Raw genomic sequence first — 17536 nt, 5'->3', positions numbered from 1 at the left:
CTACCCCTTTCTCTGTTGGTTCCCCTCCAATATTTTCATCCACGTACCAGTCAGACTCCCATTCCCAGTGCGGCGATGGCAGTGTGAAACTGTCAAGCTGCTGATGTTTTAGCCCGCTCACGTCGCTCCATTGCCAGCGATCACTGGGCATTAATTTCTCACAAAAGCCACCAACCGGATTCCAACGCTGCCAGAAAGGAGACAAATTGCACAGGTCAGGTCTTTAAGGTCATGTAACCTTGGGGGCCTTGGGGATGTTCAGATGTCCCACACCTCAAGAGAAATGATCCACTCGGGAAACAAGAAGGTACCCAAACACTGGCTACTGGCTAACATCTTTGGAGGGAGTATCTTTCAGATATCAGCTACTGGCTCATACACTCTTTAAAGAGTGTATCCTTCCTTTAATGCCAATGCTAAGGAGGACAAGGTGGGTGAGGTCATATCTTTTATTGGACCAACTTCTATTGGTCAGAGAGACAAGCTTTCGAGCTTACACAGAGCTCTTCTTCAGGCTTGTCTTTCTCACCTTCAGAAATTGGTCCAATAAAAGATATTACCTCACCCACCTTGTCTGTCTAATATCCTGGGACTGACATGGCTACAATTACACTGAATAACGCTAAGGGGGAAAGTTACTGCAGGCAAATGCACGATCTTCTCTTCATTTTACAAGCATGTGGTGGGTGTCATTCTAATTGATGCCATTCAATTGTTCACTCTATTACCAAAGATCATGGAATAATAAACAATAAGATGCACCATCAAGTGTTCCCATTCACATACTAGAAAGCATTATTGATTGGGGGACCGTCTGCAGCATTTCATTTCTAGCGTACTGGTCCAAGTTCAGCTCGGCCTGGTAGCCAATAAAGGCCACCACATCAGACAGCCATCAAGTGGCCATGGATTATGGGGCCTTAGTCCAATTCCTAATGGAAAGGTGACTCAGGGTATGTCTACAATGCAATTAAAAACACATGCCTGCCCCGTGCCAGTGGACTTGGGCTTGTGGCGCTCAGGCTAAGGGGCTGTTTAACTGTGGTGTAGATGTTTGGGCTCGGGCTGCAGCCTGAGCTCTCTGACCGTCCCTTCTTGTAGCGTCCTAGCACCTGGGCTCCAGCCCGAGCACAAACATCTGCACCACAGTTAAACAGGCCCTTAGCCCAAGTCAGCTGGCACGGTACAGCTGCGAGTTTTTAATTGCAATATAGACATACCCTAAGACTTTGTCTACCCTAGAAAGGGTTTGCCAGTATTCCTATACAGACACTCCCCGGGTTACGCAATCGTTCCGGAACGCCTTGCATAACTTGAATTTTGCATCAGTCAGAAATGTATACCCGACCGTTACGCAAAAAAACAATAATAAACAACCTCTTATTTCTAGCTTACGGGACTTTTTCCGTAAGTGTGAATTTGCGAAAGTCGGGTCTTGCATAACCAGGTATGCGTCTGTACCAGTAAACCCTCCTAGTGGAGATACAGCGAATAACAGCAATTCTTTTGCTCGTTGAGCTTACGCCAGTTCTCCTAATGAAATAAACCAGTGGTTTTCAAACTTTTTCCATCTGCAGACCCCCCAAAAATTTCAAACGGAGGTGCAGACCCCTTTGGAAATTCAACCTGCAGTCCGCAGACCCCTACCATAGATGTCTTAGACTGAAAACTGACTGAACAGAATTCAACTATAAATGTTACATGGGCTTGGCACAGCATCTGATGCAGCATAAGAAAGAGCAGTAAACTGTGGGTTTCTATGGTAACAACACTTCCAGGTTTTGACCTGTAGGTGGGGATATTCACATACTTTTGATTGATCCTTAGAGGTGTCCCTTCAGGTCAGAAGCTGACCTGCCACGTTGCTCTCTACACTGCATGACTTTGGTTTCCAATGCTGTCAAACCTGCCCAAGTTCACTTACATAATAATAATAAAAATTTTGAAGGACCACATACAGCCCAGTGCTTTAAAAAAAAACAAAAAAAACCCCACAACAAAGAACCTTAATCAAATAAAATTGCCACAAAGTTTTACCCAACTTGCTCTCTATCAGTGACATTGGGCTAGTCCACAGCCACTCCCTTGTCTGGTGTAAGACCTCTTATGTGCAAAGATCGTAAATGATTCAAGATGTTTCAATATTGGTTATAGTGTATACAATATTATTAGGCTAAACTCCTTTGCACATTCTTTATCCATTATTCAAGGTCTGATAGCTATGACTTTTTTAGTTTGTTCCCACAGAAAAGTTTCACATCTCCGATTTCTATTTTTCATGGTTTAGACCAAACAAAGGGAAGAATGCACAATTTACAACCCAGATAACGCATATTTAACTGAGATCATTTAAAATGTTTTCATAAAAGGAGGAATGTTCTAAAAACACAATGCATAATTATATCAATGTTAGACAAAATATAAAAAGGTCAGGAAAATATGCATTCCCCTGCTTAAATATAAACACAGCACTCTATACTACATTTATCTAGTGATCCCTTAGAAAGCAAGAGAAACAAGAAAAAAATCCTTTGTTTGTAGCTCTAGAATGATTTTACTAAATACTGTATATGAGCTGGGGTTTTTTTGGGGGGGGAGGGGTGTTTGTTTCTTTTAAGAAAAGCAATTAATGAATTCACTCTGTTGAAGCATCCGTTACAGAGAAGCCCTATAGAATGTGACAATAACATTTTTTACAGGTTTTTTTAAAAAGACTTGGTAGATTTTAATAGGGAATTGTATCTGGGGAATTTTTTTTTAACCTATAGAAATGAAAACATTTTCTAAATAACTCTATGGGCTTTGTTAGTGTTAAGTTCCATGTGACTTTTTCATAAGGGAACGGGTATTGCTCACTGATGGAACCAAAACATCAGACTTAGAGACTGAATGACCCCCAACTGGGATGGCCGGTGCTCAAGAGGACACTATTTTCAAAGGGAAGAAAGAGGAAGGATTTAGGGGGACATTTAGGATCTGCTCTTCAGAAATACGCATCAGGGATTAAAACAAATGAATAAATAAATAAATACAATCCCTGAACGCTCAGGATGGTTCACAGTACCCAGAGAAGGGAGAACTCCACCCAAAGCTAGGAATTCTTTCCCTAGCTGCCACATTCACTTTGAACCCCAAATATGAGGTTCCTCTTGTCTGCTCTTACATTTACACATTACACAACAAACAACCTTACTACTGGACAACAGATCAGTCTGGACAAGTAACCATATCTCTCACTGCCAACACTCTCTGAAAAGCACATGGCAAGTTTGACAGATGTGCTCATGACTTTACATACCTGATTCTCATAAGTTTCTTCCTGGTATCTGATTGGAACATCACTTGAGAATACGTAGGCATATACTTGGTGATCACAAGCTATTCCCCAGCAGCAATGTTTGATAGCAGAGACTCGTTTGAATTCCAGCTGACTGTCTTTACAGAGCTCCCAGTACTGGCCGGCTGTAGAAAGAGTGTAAACCCTCCCAAAGATATCAACTGCCCACAAGAGGGAGTTGGGCATAGCCATAGCTGAAAGGCAAAGGAAGAGGTATTAATGCAGAGGCTAATTTTTAAGAGGTGGGTTCAAACCCCACTCCCAGTCCAACAGACCCAGAAACTGAACTGAATACTGTGGGCCCCTCTCCAATGATACTAAACTTGAGAACAAAGGATGATATTTTCAAAGGAGCTTAAGGGACTCATCCATCCAAATCCCATCACCTTTCAATGAGAGTTGGATACCTAACTGTCTTAGGCTCCTTTGGAAATCCCAGCCCAGGGGATACCAACTGGAATCTACATGCAAACCCTTCCAACACAATTAGCAGCAACAATCTCAGGCCAGGAAGAAAAGCCAAAGGTCAAATGGATACATGGGGCCTGAACTGCTCTCACCCCAGAAGAGGGACCTCCAGGACTGGGCTAAGGCACATTAACTAGGTAGCATGGTGGAGTTTGTGTTGCTACTGCTCTCTGGCTAAAGAGAAGATCTCACTCTCCCGAGCTGTACGCACTCGGTGTCCAGGACCGCACAAAGTCACAGGAACGCCTCATCAGTCTCCTCCTGGCACTGGCTGAGATGGCCTCCATCAATCCAGGAAGAGGAAGCTCGACAGGGAGATTCTCTGTGACTGTGTTGCTTACTTTCAGTTCCTACTTGTCTCTGGGCAGCATTCCTCTGGAGCCTTCATGGAGCAGGAGGGGCTGTCCAGGGTTCTCTGGTGGGTGAGTTCCCCCATAGAATCATAGAAGTGTAGGACTGGAAGAGGTCATCTAGTCCAGTCCCCTGCATTTTGAACCTTTGACCCCCCCCAATCCCATTCCTGGTTGATCATTTGGTGTCTTACACACTCTTGTTTTCTGGGCTCTGTGGCCCCTCTCTCAACTGAGGAGGCAGACCTTTTGTCCTTGTAATGGGATACTGGTCCTTTAAGGCCAAAGAATGTAGTTACCCTGTTCCATGTGTCCAGGGAAGAAAAATGAAGCCATCACTGGAAGAGACAAAAATGATCCCCAGAGCAGTTAGTGCTAGGGAGAGGAAAGGTCTAGGGCTATCCCAGAACACTGTTCCTTTAAGGGTCTGTGACCAGGAGCTTTGTAGAGTGAGTGGAGCAAGGCTCCAGTGTCTCCTAGCCAACACAGACAGGTGTTTGGGGTTATTACAGTCACCTGGGAGAAGCAAGAGACTGATTAGTTGACTGTGTGGGAAACTCAAAAGAGGATCCAAAGCCAGGCTAGTGGAAGAACCTAGGTGGGGGCTGTGAATATCTAAACCTGAGTAGAGAGTCTACAGGCCAGGACTGAAAACAGTCCCAAGGAGGAGGAGGATTGGGAGACCTTGAATCGGAGGGGTGAGCAGAAAGGGGCCCTTTGGAAAGCTGAATAACATTTAATAAGTTAGACCCCCAAGTCAGGGGAATATTGTTTCAAAGGCTATGGGTGTGACTGGATTATCCTGGGAATTTGGAGGGAAACTGAAGCAGGGTGTGCAGTAGACCTCCCCAAGTCATGGGCAGGATGTCCTGGGATGGCACCTGTCTGCAGTCTGAGATGGAATTCGAACAGGCCAGCACTAAGTTTATTTCAAGAAGAATAAAGACTTATTTCTGTGGGCATGTGCATCTCCCACCCCTGGAGAAACAGTGGAGAGAACTCAGAGCCACTCATTCCATGGGAAAGGTGGGATTCACCTATGGGAACTGCCAACCCAATTTTTTTTCCTGTTGTGCAAAGTGATATGCAGCCAGCAAGGCAGGAAGCAAGGGGAGAAGAAAGCAAAGCCCAAAACAAGGAGAGGAAAAGAGAAAGCACTGCTTGGAAGCAGCACATGCTATTGTTTCTTTGCCTGTGAAAGGGCAACTTGCTCTCACGGGAGCCTAAGAAAACTAGCCTGCTCGCCTTCTGACCAGTAACTAATAGTGATGGAGACATGCTGACTAGTACCACTCTATTGTGTCTAATGGCACATAAAGTTGCACAGAGTAGAGACAAACATGTATCAGCCAAGGGGGAAGAGATGCAGGGCAAAGTTCTCCTGTTAGTTACAGCAGCACAACTCCAACTGAGTCCAAGAGGTTGCCCTGCTGCTGGAGAAGCCCTCTCTAGGTTTTAGATTATGCCTAACTTTTGCAAGAGTAGCTGCATTGATACGGACCCCAAGTGCAGACATGCATCAACCCAGGTGTGGCATCTTCATACGTAGTCTAGCCTGTCTTTCTGGGGATCTTAATCTGAGCCCAGACCTCCCTCTCTGGTTGTAGCTCATCATCGCTACTATTTGTCGTGAGCTAGAGACATTCAGAGAAGCTGCAGTGATGAGGGCCATAGAGGTACTTACCATAAAACAGACAGAAGGATTACCTTGTGTTTAAGGTGCAGCACTAGGAAGTGGGTGATGTATAAAACCTCCCATCTTATTTTGGGCAAGTCATTTCACCTCTGTTTCCCCATAGGTAAAATTGGGATAATATTTATCTCACCGAGGCTTGTGTGTGTAATGTTTAAGTGCTTCGAGATCTTTGAATGGAAGGTACTGTGCAAGTATGAAGCATTATAACAACTATATGGGGATGAGGGCCAGATCTATAGTGTACTGCATGCATCACTGGAAGAATAGAGCCCAAGATAAGGAGCCTTTTCAAATTAGTGTTAGAAAAATACTGCAGTGCAAGTTACATTTTCTAAGTAAGAAAATTTGAATAACTGTCGAGTAAAGCAGAATGGCAAAGCTAACCAGGCTAATATTCTGGGATGTAATACCAGGAGGGTCATATGTAAGACACAGGGAGTAACTGTTCTACTCTACTTGAGTCTGGTGAGCTGGAGTACTGTGTCCAGTTTTGGGACACTATTTTAAGAAAGGTGTGGAGAAATGGGAGGGAGTCCAAAGGAGAGCAACAAAAGTTCTAGAAAACCTGACCTATGAGGAAGGGTTTTTAAATATGTATAATTTTTTTTAAGTCTTGAGAAAAGAAGACTGGGGTGGGGGGACGACTTGATATATCTTCAAATATGTTAGAGGCTGTTATAAGAAAGGAATGTGATGTCTCCATGTCCAGTGAAGGTAGGACTAGAAATAACTGGCTTGATCTGCAGCAAAGAAGATTGAGGATAGATATTATGAAAAACTTTCTAACCATAAAAGTAGCTAAGTACTGGAATAAGCTTCCAAGAGAGGTTGTGGAATCCCCATCATTGTAGGTTTGTAAGAACAGGTTAGACAAACACCTGTCAGGGGTGGTCTAGTTATATTTGGTCCTATTGCAGGGGGATGAACTAAATGACCTCTCAAGGTCCTTTCCAACCTTACATTTCTTTGACTGATCTCAGACCCCCAACCTGCCGGATCCTAGGGGGAAAATGACTCCTCATGGATAACTCAATTAAGATATCTGCCTGGAGCACAGTAGTTTGGGTTTCTTGTTGTTGTTTTTTTTTGTTTTTTTTGTTTTTTTTTTTTTTTTGGTTTGTTTTTTTAAAGTGGAATGCTTGGGAGTCTTAAGACAAGGAGGACAACCAAATATCAATCCAGATATGGAGGGCTCTCTGACCAATGCTGGTTAAAGATAGCACAGAGATTGAAAAGGTTCAGAAACAGGCAACGAAAGAGCTTAGCAAAATGGAGGGATCCGTACACAGTGAAAGATCACAAAGATTATTAAGGCTACTTAAACCAGGAAGAAGAATTAGATGGAACTAGACTGAGGTATGCAAGAGTAAGGATAGAGGGAAAACTAGTAGTTCCTGTTTACTCTGTGTTATTTGAGAATAAAGGGTGTGACAATGAACTAAAGGGCAACAAGTGTAAAGCCAACTGAGCAAAAGACTTCAGGTAAAATTTTCACAAGTGATTTACGAGTTTCAATTATTTTTGAGAATTGGATTTAGGAGTCTGTGGCATTCATTGCAGCAGTAGGTCACCAAAGCGAGAAATACTTCCTGAGTTTTCAAAGGTGCTCAGTGCCTGCAGCAGTCATTCATTACAGTGAGTGCAGAGGTTACCCGTTATGTGGGGCTGGGGGAGAAACCAGACCAGGACTGTGTAAATCATCCATTCCTTCCCCACCCAAATTAGGACAACTAAATAGTTTAAGTAGCTATAAATATTTATGGTTAAAGTTAACATAATGATACAGGTCATTGAAAAGCCCTGCTACAAGGCATTCAGGGGTCAAGAACAATCCCTATCTGTTTGTACAATACTGAAAAATTACTTGGGCTCTTCAGAGGGGGTTTTCAGCCTCTCTCTTCAGGTACTGGCCACTGGTGGAGGTGGGATGCCACCTTAGATGGATCTGTGGGCTGTGCCACTATGGACATTCTCTTGCTCCAATGTAAAATTTACACTTACAGGCTTCTCATTCATTCCCTATGAATGCACTTGACAAGTATTTCTAGGACTAATAATAAAAGGGCTCCATGATAATGGTCTTCCACACATTCGCTGCCTTTCATTCAAATAGATCTCAAAGCACTTTACAAACATCACACACTATATACACAAGAATAAATCTGTTATTGAATGGCAGCTATCAGAAACATTTCACAGCCAGGGTAAAGTCTGTTGATCTGGCCCCCAGTTCATTCCATATTCCAGCCAGTGGCTGGTCATGTCCCCTGACAGATGTGTAGGTCAGGAACTGCTCCTCCTGAGTGCAAAATGCCCTCTTCGTGCACAGTTTAACTCAAAATGCCCTCTTCGTGATAACTAGGGTTTACTATGGGGGAGCCAAAGAGGGGTCCAGGGCTCTTTCCCAGAAATGGTGCCATACACACAAGCTTCATAGCAAAGAGGGCAATTTGCTATATGCTGCAGCAATTCTCACGTTTTCAGATGTCACCATAAGCTCCAGATGACAGCTATTCAAAGCCCCCTTTGCAAAACAAAAATAAATGCCGCAGCATGACCCCAGGGCCACGGCCCTGGATTATTTATTTATTTATTTTTGTTCCTTCCTGTTTGGCTGGTGACAAAAGCATCAGCATAAAACCTGCATAATACAAGAAAGGCTCTTTGGCACCAGCTAAACACCCGCTGTTAATTAACTCTTTCGCGGCTAGGAATGCTTCAGCGATTGCATTTATCGTGCCATTCCAGACGGGCAGAGCAGGGGCCATGAATTGCACAAGGTTTGAAACAGGAGAAGGGGCGCGAGCCCCACGGGGGGAGGGGGACACAACCCGCGCTGGCATCCCAGCAAGCTCTGGAGAAGAGGGTGGAAGACGTTCCCCGGGGGGAGACAGGCGCCAGGGCGCTGGATTCCCCAGCCTGCCCAAAAAAGCCCCGGCACCGGCCGCAGAGCTCTGATTGCCAGCCCCAGGAATAGGGGCGGAGGGGCCTGCTCCAGCCCTGGGCCCTATCCCCACCGCCTCCCAGGACCCAGCCCCTTACCGGCTCCTCCTGCAGACCCTCCACCGCCTCCTGCCGCTCGAGCCGCTTCCCCGCACCTGCGGCCCGAGCAGCCCCGAGCCACCACAGCAACGAGGGCCGCTGCGGCTCAAGCTCCGACAGGAAGCGCGCGCGAATGTAAGCCTCCGACCTACTGGCTGCGCGATCCCAGCTCGGATCTAAGCCCGGCAGCGATTCGCTAAGGAGTGGAGTCAGCTGGCTCCACCGCGTTCCACGGCTCACTCTCCCCCGCCCCCTCCCGGGATGCAGGTGGGCGATGGAAGCAGCCGGCTGCCTCCCCCTCCCCCCACGTGGGTGGGAGATGTTGGCTGGCAGCTGAACACCTGGTCCCTCCATTCCCGTCCCTCCACAGGCCCAGGCCACTGCACCCTCCCTGGAGCCATAAAGGTCAGGAGGCCCAGTGTGAGGCAGACGGTGTCCCCCGATGTGCCGTGTACGGAGCCAGCACAATGGGTGGCATGACACAGCCCCCTGAGGCGGGCGCAGCACCTGGCATGCTGTCGGTGCTGGATGAATAATTCATAACAGCAGCAACTGGATTGTAATTTGCTTGGGGTAGAAACCTCATCTTCATGCCTGATGCGCTGTGCCAGTACATCCCCTTGTGATACAGCACTGGAACATGGTGAAGTGTCACTAGACCCCTCCTCCCCCAAAGGGTATTTGGGGATCTCTGTGGGGGAGCAGGATGAGGTCTGGGATTGCCCAGCATGTTGTACTATCCATACTAATGTCTATTCTGTGCAGGCTCTTATATCTCCCTCATCACCACAGAGCACCTTCCAGTAGTTTATCGAGCGATGTGACTAAAGCACATGGGAAATGTGGGCATCAGTCCCGCTACTTCTCACGTGTTAAGCAAGTGCTCTACCATTGAGCTAGCTCCCCAACACATCCCTTAGCATCAGCTTGAGAAGTGGTTATCCAACATTAGATGTTGGTCATCTGCACAGGTTGTCTGGCTCAGTCAAATCTGTATCAGGCAGAAGAAGATCTTTGCAACAACAACAAAAAATTGCCTCAGAAATGCGCTAGATTGAACAGAGGAATTTAAATTTGAATTAAAGCCCTGAGACCCCCTGCCCCACAGCTGAAGCCCTGAACCCTGAATGGGGTGGGTGGGGTTCCAGGAAATACTCTATGAGAATTTAAGCCCTGGTATGATGAGACTGCCTATAATGACATGTAGCTGATCTGCGACTGCTAGAAGCAATAGCTCCAATGGCTGGTGATGGGATACTAGGTGGGGAGCACTGTTCCCTCTAAACTGTGCACGTATACAGATCCTAAACCCTGCTCACACGGCAAAACACCGCGCGCACATTTGTCCCTCGTCCCGACTGCACATCGGTCGGGACACCCTTTGTCCCAAAATCGGGGACCACTCACCAACACTGCCGAAGTCCCAGGACTGGCGTGGCGGTGCTTCCTGGGGCAGCTCCTGGTGGCGCACCTGCCTGCCAGCAGGAGCCTGCAGTGCGGGCAGCCCCTAGGCACAGAGGCGGAGGGAGTCTCAGTGTGCTGCACCGGCTCCCTCCTGCCCAATCAGAGCTGCGGGGGCGGGGCTTGCAGGCATCAGCAGAGGGCAGAGAACTCTCTGCTCCCCCCCCCCCGCCCGGACCCGACCCAACCCTAGGAGACAGAGGGATCTGTTGGCTTTTATGGTCTCTGTGTGCTGCCGGCACCTGCAAGCCCTGCTCTGTGGCTCTGGCAGCTCCCATTGGCGCTTTTCCTGGCCAACAGGAGCCATGGCGCTCGCGCTTGTGGCAGGCGCAGCACGTGGAGAGTCTGGAGACACTGCTTCCCCCCTGCTGCTCTGACGCTAGGAGCCAGAGACCTCCCAGCAGTTGTGGTGGTGGGTCTGTGGGGAAGGGTACTGGGAGGGAGGGAGGAGAAATCTGTGTGTATTGGGAAACTAGCGAGTGGGGGGTTCTGTGTGGGGTGCTGGGCAGCTGTGGTGGGGCTGTGGGCTGGGGGGTGCTGGGCAGGGGTGGTGGTGTGCACAGCACTGTGCATTTGTGGTGGAAATGTAGGAGGGCTCTGGGCATAGTGGGTTCAGGGAGTGCAGTGCAGGGGAGCTCTCTACCTCCCACCCCCCGCTCATCCAGTGTGTCCTGATATTTCACTCTTGCGATCTGGTCACCCTATTTACGGGTGACTTTTGACATTATTCGCCCACCAGTTTCTAAATACTGCCACAAAAAGCTGAATACCATGGAATACCGAATAACATTAGAAGGTTTGAATGATGTTTTGTCAGAGCTGGCTTCACTATCCACACTGCTCCAGAAACGGGGTCTTACACCTCTTGAAGCATTTCACCTTGCCTGAGGTAAACTGAGCAAGATCAGAAGACAGTACCTTGGAGATTCAGTCTTATGGAGTGACTAAGTTAAGGCTCTCTTAGATATGAGCTCTCAAGAAAATAATGAAATTGATACCAGTTCCATAATAACTTTCATAAACATCTTGTGTGCACATTTGGCAGACAGGTTTCCAGAGGATGAAGTCCAGGAGTCGTCCGCTTTTGATTGTGCAGCAATAGTTAAGTGTGACTTCAATTTTGGAATTCATCAGATCAAATCCCTGTGTTCAAAATACAAAGACTTTCTTGCTGAAGAGATTGTTATAGTCAGTCAGTACAATGACTTCAAGTTTGCAGTAGCCGAAAGAATCAAAAGCCAATTGGTTTTAAGTTTCCCGGATATGGTGACATTTGCTCACCAGAATGAACAGTTTCAGGATCTTGCAAAGTTGATGGATATTGGAGGAACGTTCCTAGTATCAAGTGCAGACTGTGAGTGTGGCTTTAGCTTAATGAACACTCTAAAAAACAAACTATGGAATCGTTTACAAGTACTGTAGATCATTTGGACATGCTGATGTGTATTAAGAGTTACCAGCTGGATGGAGGACTGATAGATCTGGACAGAGTTTATATTGAATGGGCAAATGAAAAAGATTGCAGGGAAAAACAGTAAGGTTAGTTTAGCAGTCTTTGACATTTCGACCAATAAGGAAATTAAAATGCATTTGTAATTACATCTTATTCTTTGCTGATAATCATTTATTAATATTTTTTAGGAAAATTTTAAATTTAAACAAACTCTTGTTTTTCTTTTTTTACTTATCTGAAAACCCATATAAATCTGACAAATTGCAAATTAAAACTTTTTAAATGTATAAGCATTTTACTCACTTGGGCGCATTTGCCTCATGGCGTACAAATTTGAACTCTGCTTCAAAAATTTGCACAGAAGAAATTTTTTGCGCACATGGCCTGTCAAAAGTTAGAGGGAACATTAGTGGGGAGGGCTCTGAGTTACTACAGATTCTTCCCCAGGTGTCTGGCTGGTGAGTCTTGCCCACATGCTCAGGATCTAACTGATCACCATATTTGGCGTCGGGAAGGAATTTTCCCCCAGGTCAGATTGGCAGTTTTTTTCCGACTTCCTCTGCAGCATGGGGCATGGGTCACTTGCAGGTTTAAACTAATGTAAATGGTGAATTCTCTTTAACTTAAAATCTTTAAATCATTTGAGGACTTCAGTAACTCAGTCAGAGGTTATGCGTCTATTACTGGAGTGAGTGGGTGAAGTTTTGTGGCCTGCAATGTGCAGGAATTCAGACTAGATGATCATGGTGGTCCCGTCTGACCTAAAAGTCTATGAGGAGCCAGAGCATGGATTAGGACCCCGTTGTGCTAGCCCAGGGATCGGCAACGTTTGGCACGCGGAACACCAGGGTAAGCCCCCTGGCGGGCTGGGCCAGTTTGTTTACCTGCCGCGTCCGCAGGTTTGGTTGATCGCAGCTCCCACTGGCCGTGGTTTGCCTTTCCAGGCCAATGGGGGCTGCGGGAAGCGGCGGCCACCACATCCCTCGGCCTGCACCACTTCCCGCAGCCCCCATTGGCCTGGAGTGGTGAACTGTGGCCAGTGGGAGCTGCGATCGGCCGAACCTGCGGACGCAGCAGGTAAACAAACCGGCCCAGCCCGCCAGGGGGCTTACCCTGGCGGGCTGCTTGCCAAACATTGCCGATCCCTGGACTAGCCACTGTATGAACACAGAACAAAAAGCCTCTGTCCCCAAGAAACTTACAATCTAAGTATAAGAAAAGAGACAACAGATAGATACGGGCAGATAAGGGAATACAAGGAAACAATGCTGGTGATAGGCAGTAGTCACAGCACTCCAGGAGCCGAACAGTTGTCAATTTTTTTGTCAAGTAAACAATGGATCACGGCAAAGAAGAATCATGAGGAGGGGTTTGAAAGTGGATAATGAGGTAGTTTTGCACAAGGGGCAGCAAATACTGAACTAATACTGCACTTGATCTTACGTCCTAACTGTAAAGTGCTGCGCCTGCTTTGAGAAAGTAATGAGCTTCCTCTCTTGCAATGAGAAGCAGTGTCAGATTGAAAATGAAAACTAAGGAAGACTAATTGTGATTTATTAAGTGCCATCAGTGTGCTTGGCCCTGTACAAAACACAGAGGAAGAAAATCCCTGCTTCAGGGAGCTTGCAGTTTATATTGAAAAGATGATGCAGTTTATATGGGATGATTGGGGGCTCAATCCTGCAAAGTGCAGGAGGTGAGGATGCTCAGCACCTCCAAGATCAATCCTTAGATGACAACTGGATCACAGACCATTTCAGGGAACTGTTCTTTTAATTAGTCACTTCTTTCTTTGGGGGATTAACGGTGAAAGGTTTTGTAAGTGACTTGTTCTGAAGAGAGGGTAAGTAAAGAGATTAGAAGGTAAGATGTCATGTTAGTCTCTTTTCTTTCTTTCTAAATTTTTTTCTTTCTATCAAGACAAGAACAAGCAGGTACTAACAGGACAGACAAATAAACAATGGATTCCCTCCTCATGCTTTGATATCCTTGACAGTAGGTAATGTTTCTGCACGTTTATATGGCCAGAAGCCATGCTACCTTGGGTTGTCCATTCATAGGGGAAGCAGAGACAATCCTGGACAGTAATTTGGGTAACCTGAGTGGAAAATTCAAGGGGCTGAAGGAAGGGGTGCTGATGATTCAGTACTGTACTGTGTTTACTGCATTTCTCAGTCACTACAGAAGCAATGAGAGAGCATAATGTTAGGGCTCTGTGTTGCTGGCGGTGCACGGTGGCAGAGCCTAGGGGGATACGGGCCTGCCGTGGAAGTGACAAATGTGTCACTTCCGGGACTGACTGCGCCCGGCACCGGTCTACATGGCCAAAGCGCAGGGCCTGGAGTGGTTGCCCCGATTCGCCGTACCCAAGGGACAGCTCTGCGCGGTGGTGCCATCCTTTGGACAAGATGTAAAACCACTATTCTGACCTCTTGTGGTCCTTAAAATCCCATAACACTTTTCATTAGAGTTGGGGAAAGTTGTACTGAACAAATTCCATTTTGGGTAATTCCATTCTTTCATACATTTGCCCTGAAGTTTAAATTGGATACAGGATGCTGCACTTCCTGTCCTAAACTATAGCGTACTGTTGCTTTGTGCTGTCAGACAGCTGCTGCATTTCACTTAGTGAGACAGACAGTAGAGTCCAGTCACATAATGTACCACATGCCCTGACAATGGCCATGTCTCTGAGCAATGCAAAGGAGAGAAAACAAATAAGTATGGTCTTTCTTAAGTGGCGGATAGGCCTTGAATTGGCACAGTGGTGAATTCCTGCCTTGATACAGAAGTTCCAAACATGGGGTAACAAGAAGGAAGCCACAAAGACGACAGTAGACTCAGGATACAAACGATTGTTTAGGCAGGAGGTTAGATAGGAGTGCCGGCAGTGGAGTGGAACTAAAGGAAATTAGATCAGATCTGTAGGCAAGGTGGAGTGGTACAGAGTCTTGAGAGGAAGGATGAGAACTTTGAACTAGCTGTAGTATTTGAGAGGAGACCAGTGGAGGAATCCATCCAAGAAAAGGACATGGTCTGAACAGTAAGAGCAGAATAATGTTCTGATTTTTCTCTCACTTACACCTGTCTTCAGTAGAGTTACTCCTGATTTATTGTGGTGTGAAATCAGAATCAGGCCCAATGATTTCAGCAGCAGCATTGTGTATGAGTATGATCTAACTACGTGTGTGAAAATTGTTTTTAATCAAAAGTAAAAGTGAGGAATTATTTCTTGTAAGAGAGTCATGGAGGATAAGCCTAAGGATATGTCTCCACAGCAGTGGAGGGGTGTAATGCCCTGTGTAAGTAGACATACATGTGCTAGCTCTGCTCAGGCTAGCAGGCTAAAAACAGCATTGTGGCTGTGGCGGCCAGGTACCCATGGAAGCAGGAGGTGGTGGTGGGGTTATACTTGGGCAGCTAGCCTGAGCTGCCACCCATGCTGCTGCTGCAGCCACTCTGTTATTTTTAGCTGTGACATACCCTAAGAGCTGCATCATAGAACTGACAGCTTTGGGGATTGGTGCGGGGGGGGGGGGGGCACTAAGGTGGCCTTTGTGCCTTCCTGAGCCTGCACTGTTTCAGGGTATGGAGAGGCTCCTGATGTAACTTAGACAGCCCTGAGGGCCTATCTAAGTTACAGCAGTTTCTTTGGACTGCCCCATTGGCTACCACACTGCCTGGAATCTGCAGCGCTGTGTGCTCTTGACCTACCCCGACACGATCTTTCTGCTCCTAATCCCACCCCATCTCATGTTCCTACACCAGGACTCGTGGTGGAGTCCTTGGAAGACAGCCTTATGGCTGTCTCTGCAGTGCATGTATTGGGGGAATCCTCCCTTGGCTGGATACAGACAAGGCTTTTAGGGTCCCTTTATGCGGCTCCGGACCTTTTGCCCAGTGTAAAAGGACTGGAGCAGGGTGGGGAATCTCATCCATAATTTATAAAAACTCTTAACATTGTGTGAGACATTGGATAACTCAGGAGATGGATAATTGGGATATGGAGCCTTTCACCTCTTGAACCTGGATGTAATGGGGTGCTGTCCATTTAAGGTAGTGTGAGAGGCCAGTTACCTCATCCCAAGTGTCTGGAATGACCGAAGCAGTCATTGGGAGGAAGGAAGATGGTTCCAGGGAGCAGTTAGTGTTGAAGGAAGGTCTAGGGCCTCCCAAACCATTGTTCCTTTAAGGGCCTAGGACCAAGAGCCTGGTAGAGTGGGCATGGTAAGGCTCCCTTCTCTCCCTGCAAGCATAGACAGGTGGTTACTGGGCCAACCTGGGAAGAACTAAGATCCTGATTAGAGGCCTGGGCAGGTGAATCAAAAAGAGGCTCCAAGCACAGGCAGGGAGAGTTGCTGAGCCTGAGGCAGCTGTTTAAGGGGAAGGAATTCAGGCAGGGCTGGGCAATGCAACATAGACCCTAAGAAGGAGGGCTGGGAAACCCCTGAACCTAAGGGGAGGTCTGTGGGCCAGGGAGGCCAGAACTTAAAACTGCAGTTCCAGGAAGGAGGATTGTGAAACGCTTAATTTAAGGGGGCTGAGTCTGCAAGGCAGGGAGGCTGGGACTTAAAGCCACAGTCCCAAGAAGGATTGGGAAACCCTAAACCTGAGGGGTGAGCAGAAAGAGGACTGAATGGTAGTGAATAAATTAGACCCCCAGGAAAGGGGGAATATTGTTTCAAATACCTTGGCTGTGACTAGATTATTCTGGGGAAATTCAGGGGGAAACTGAGGCAATGTGCCTTCAAGGCAACTCCAGGCCATGAGGGGATGATGTAGGATGCCACCTGTCTATACTGCAGAAGTTCAAATCTGGAAGGATGGTATATGGCTACAATATTACCAACTAGTGGCCCAAATTAAGAGAGCACCTGGTCTCAGTCCAGTTCTGAGGGGGTAACTGTCACTGAACACCAGCACAGTTATCACGAACTGTCACCCTTGCTGGCAGTCAGAGCAAAGAGACCAAGAATGGAATAGGCCTCGAAAAGCTTTTGGCCCACAGTGGTGGAGAGACGTTTGGATGGCTACTAACTCATGCTCTACCTGTCCTATGGAAAATAGAGAACTGTGCAGTCCCAGGGTGAAATCCTAGCCCTGCTGAAGTCAATGGCAAAACTCCCATTGACTTCAGTGGAGCCAGGATGTCACTCAAGTCAGTTTCCTGGCACCTCTCATGAGCGATAAATACACACTCACACACAGCACCCAACATGGTTTTGTTGTTGTTTGTCCTCTCCTTTCTTTATTTTATGTTGTCCTCACTACTGAACATATCTTTCACATCTGCTTATGACCCGCTACAGTTCTGATTTGTTTCATGTTAGTGTCAGTGGGGTCTCTCTTGTATAAAACTGTTTTCTCACTAAAGGCCCAATCCTGCTCTGTCTGTGGCAGGACTGGGCCCTAATGCACCATTTATGTATCTCTCTACCTGTCATGGGTTATGCGAGTTGTATGTACATTTAATATATAATTCAAACTATTAATTTTAAAGAGAGTGTTTAAAAGTACTTTATAAATTGCTTTAGGAATATTTCTGTGGAGGGCAAGGCAATTTAATAGTTTTAACTTCTAAAGGTGTCTGGTTTTCTTTCCAGATTGTAGAAGATCCAAAGGACAAGTGCAGGCTGAAATGCTGGCATGAGAGCCTAGAATTCAATTAAAAATACTATGCCTTTCAGGAACAAGATAGTCATATACAGAATTATAGCTAGCTTCTCTGA

General features: G+C 46.5%; 1 protein-coding gene across 2 annotated transcripts in view; it reads right to left on the bottom strand.

Moving 5' to 3' along the window:
* The window catches only part of TECPR1 (tectonin beta-propeller repeat containing 1), a 37378-nt gene extending 28330 nt beyond the window's left edge, over nucleotides 1-9048 (bottom strand). Inside the window, exons 1-3 of one of the 2 annotated variants that reach the window (XM_074965262.1) lie at nucleotides 8894-9048; nucleotides 3299-3531; nucleotides 5-187 (exon numbers count right to left, since the gene is read on the bottom strand). In XM_074965262.1, coding sequence (XP_074821363.1) covers nucleotides 5-187; nucleotides 3299-3529 — 414 coding nt within the window. In that variant the 5' untranslated portion in view covers nucleotides 3530-3531; nucleotides 8894-9048. Of the gene's footprint in view, nucleotides 1-4; nucleotides 188-3298; nucleotides 3532-8893 lie in introns of those variants that run through there. The other variant, XM_074965263.1, reaches the window with a different exon arrangement.
* Nucleotides 9049-17536: the final 8488 nt, after the last annotated feature.

Source organism: Natator depressus, chromosome 10 (assembly GCF_965152275.1).
Source record: "Natator depressus isolate rNatDep1 chromosome 10, rNatDep2.hap1, whole genome shotgun sequence".
Lineage (NCBI taxonomy): Eukaryota > Metazoa > Chordata > Testudines > Cheloniidae > Natator > Natator depressus.
The sequence above is the reverse complement of the archived record's forward strand: the minus strand, read 5'-3'. Positions and strand labels throughout refer to the sequence as shown.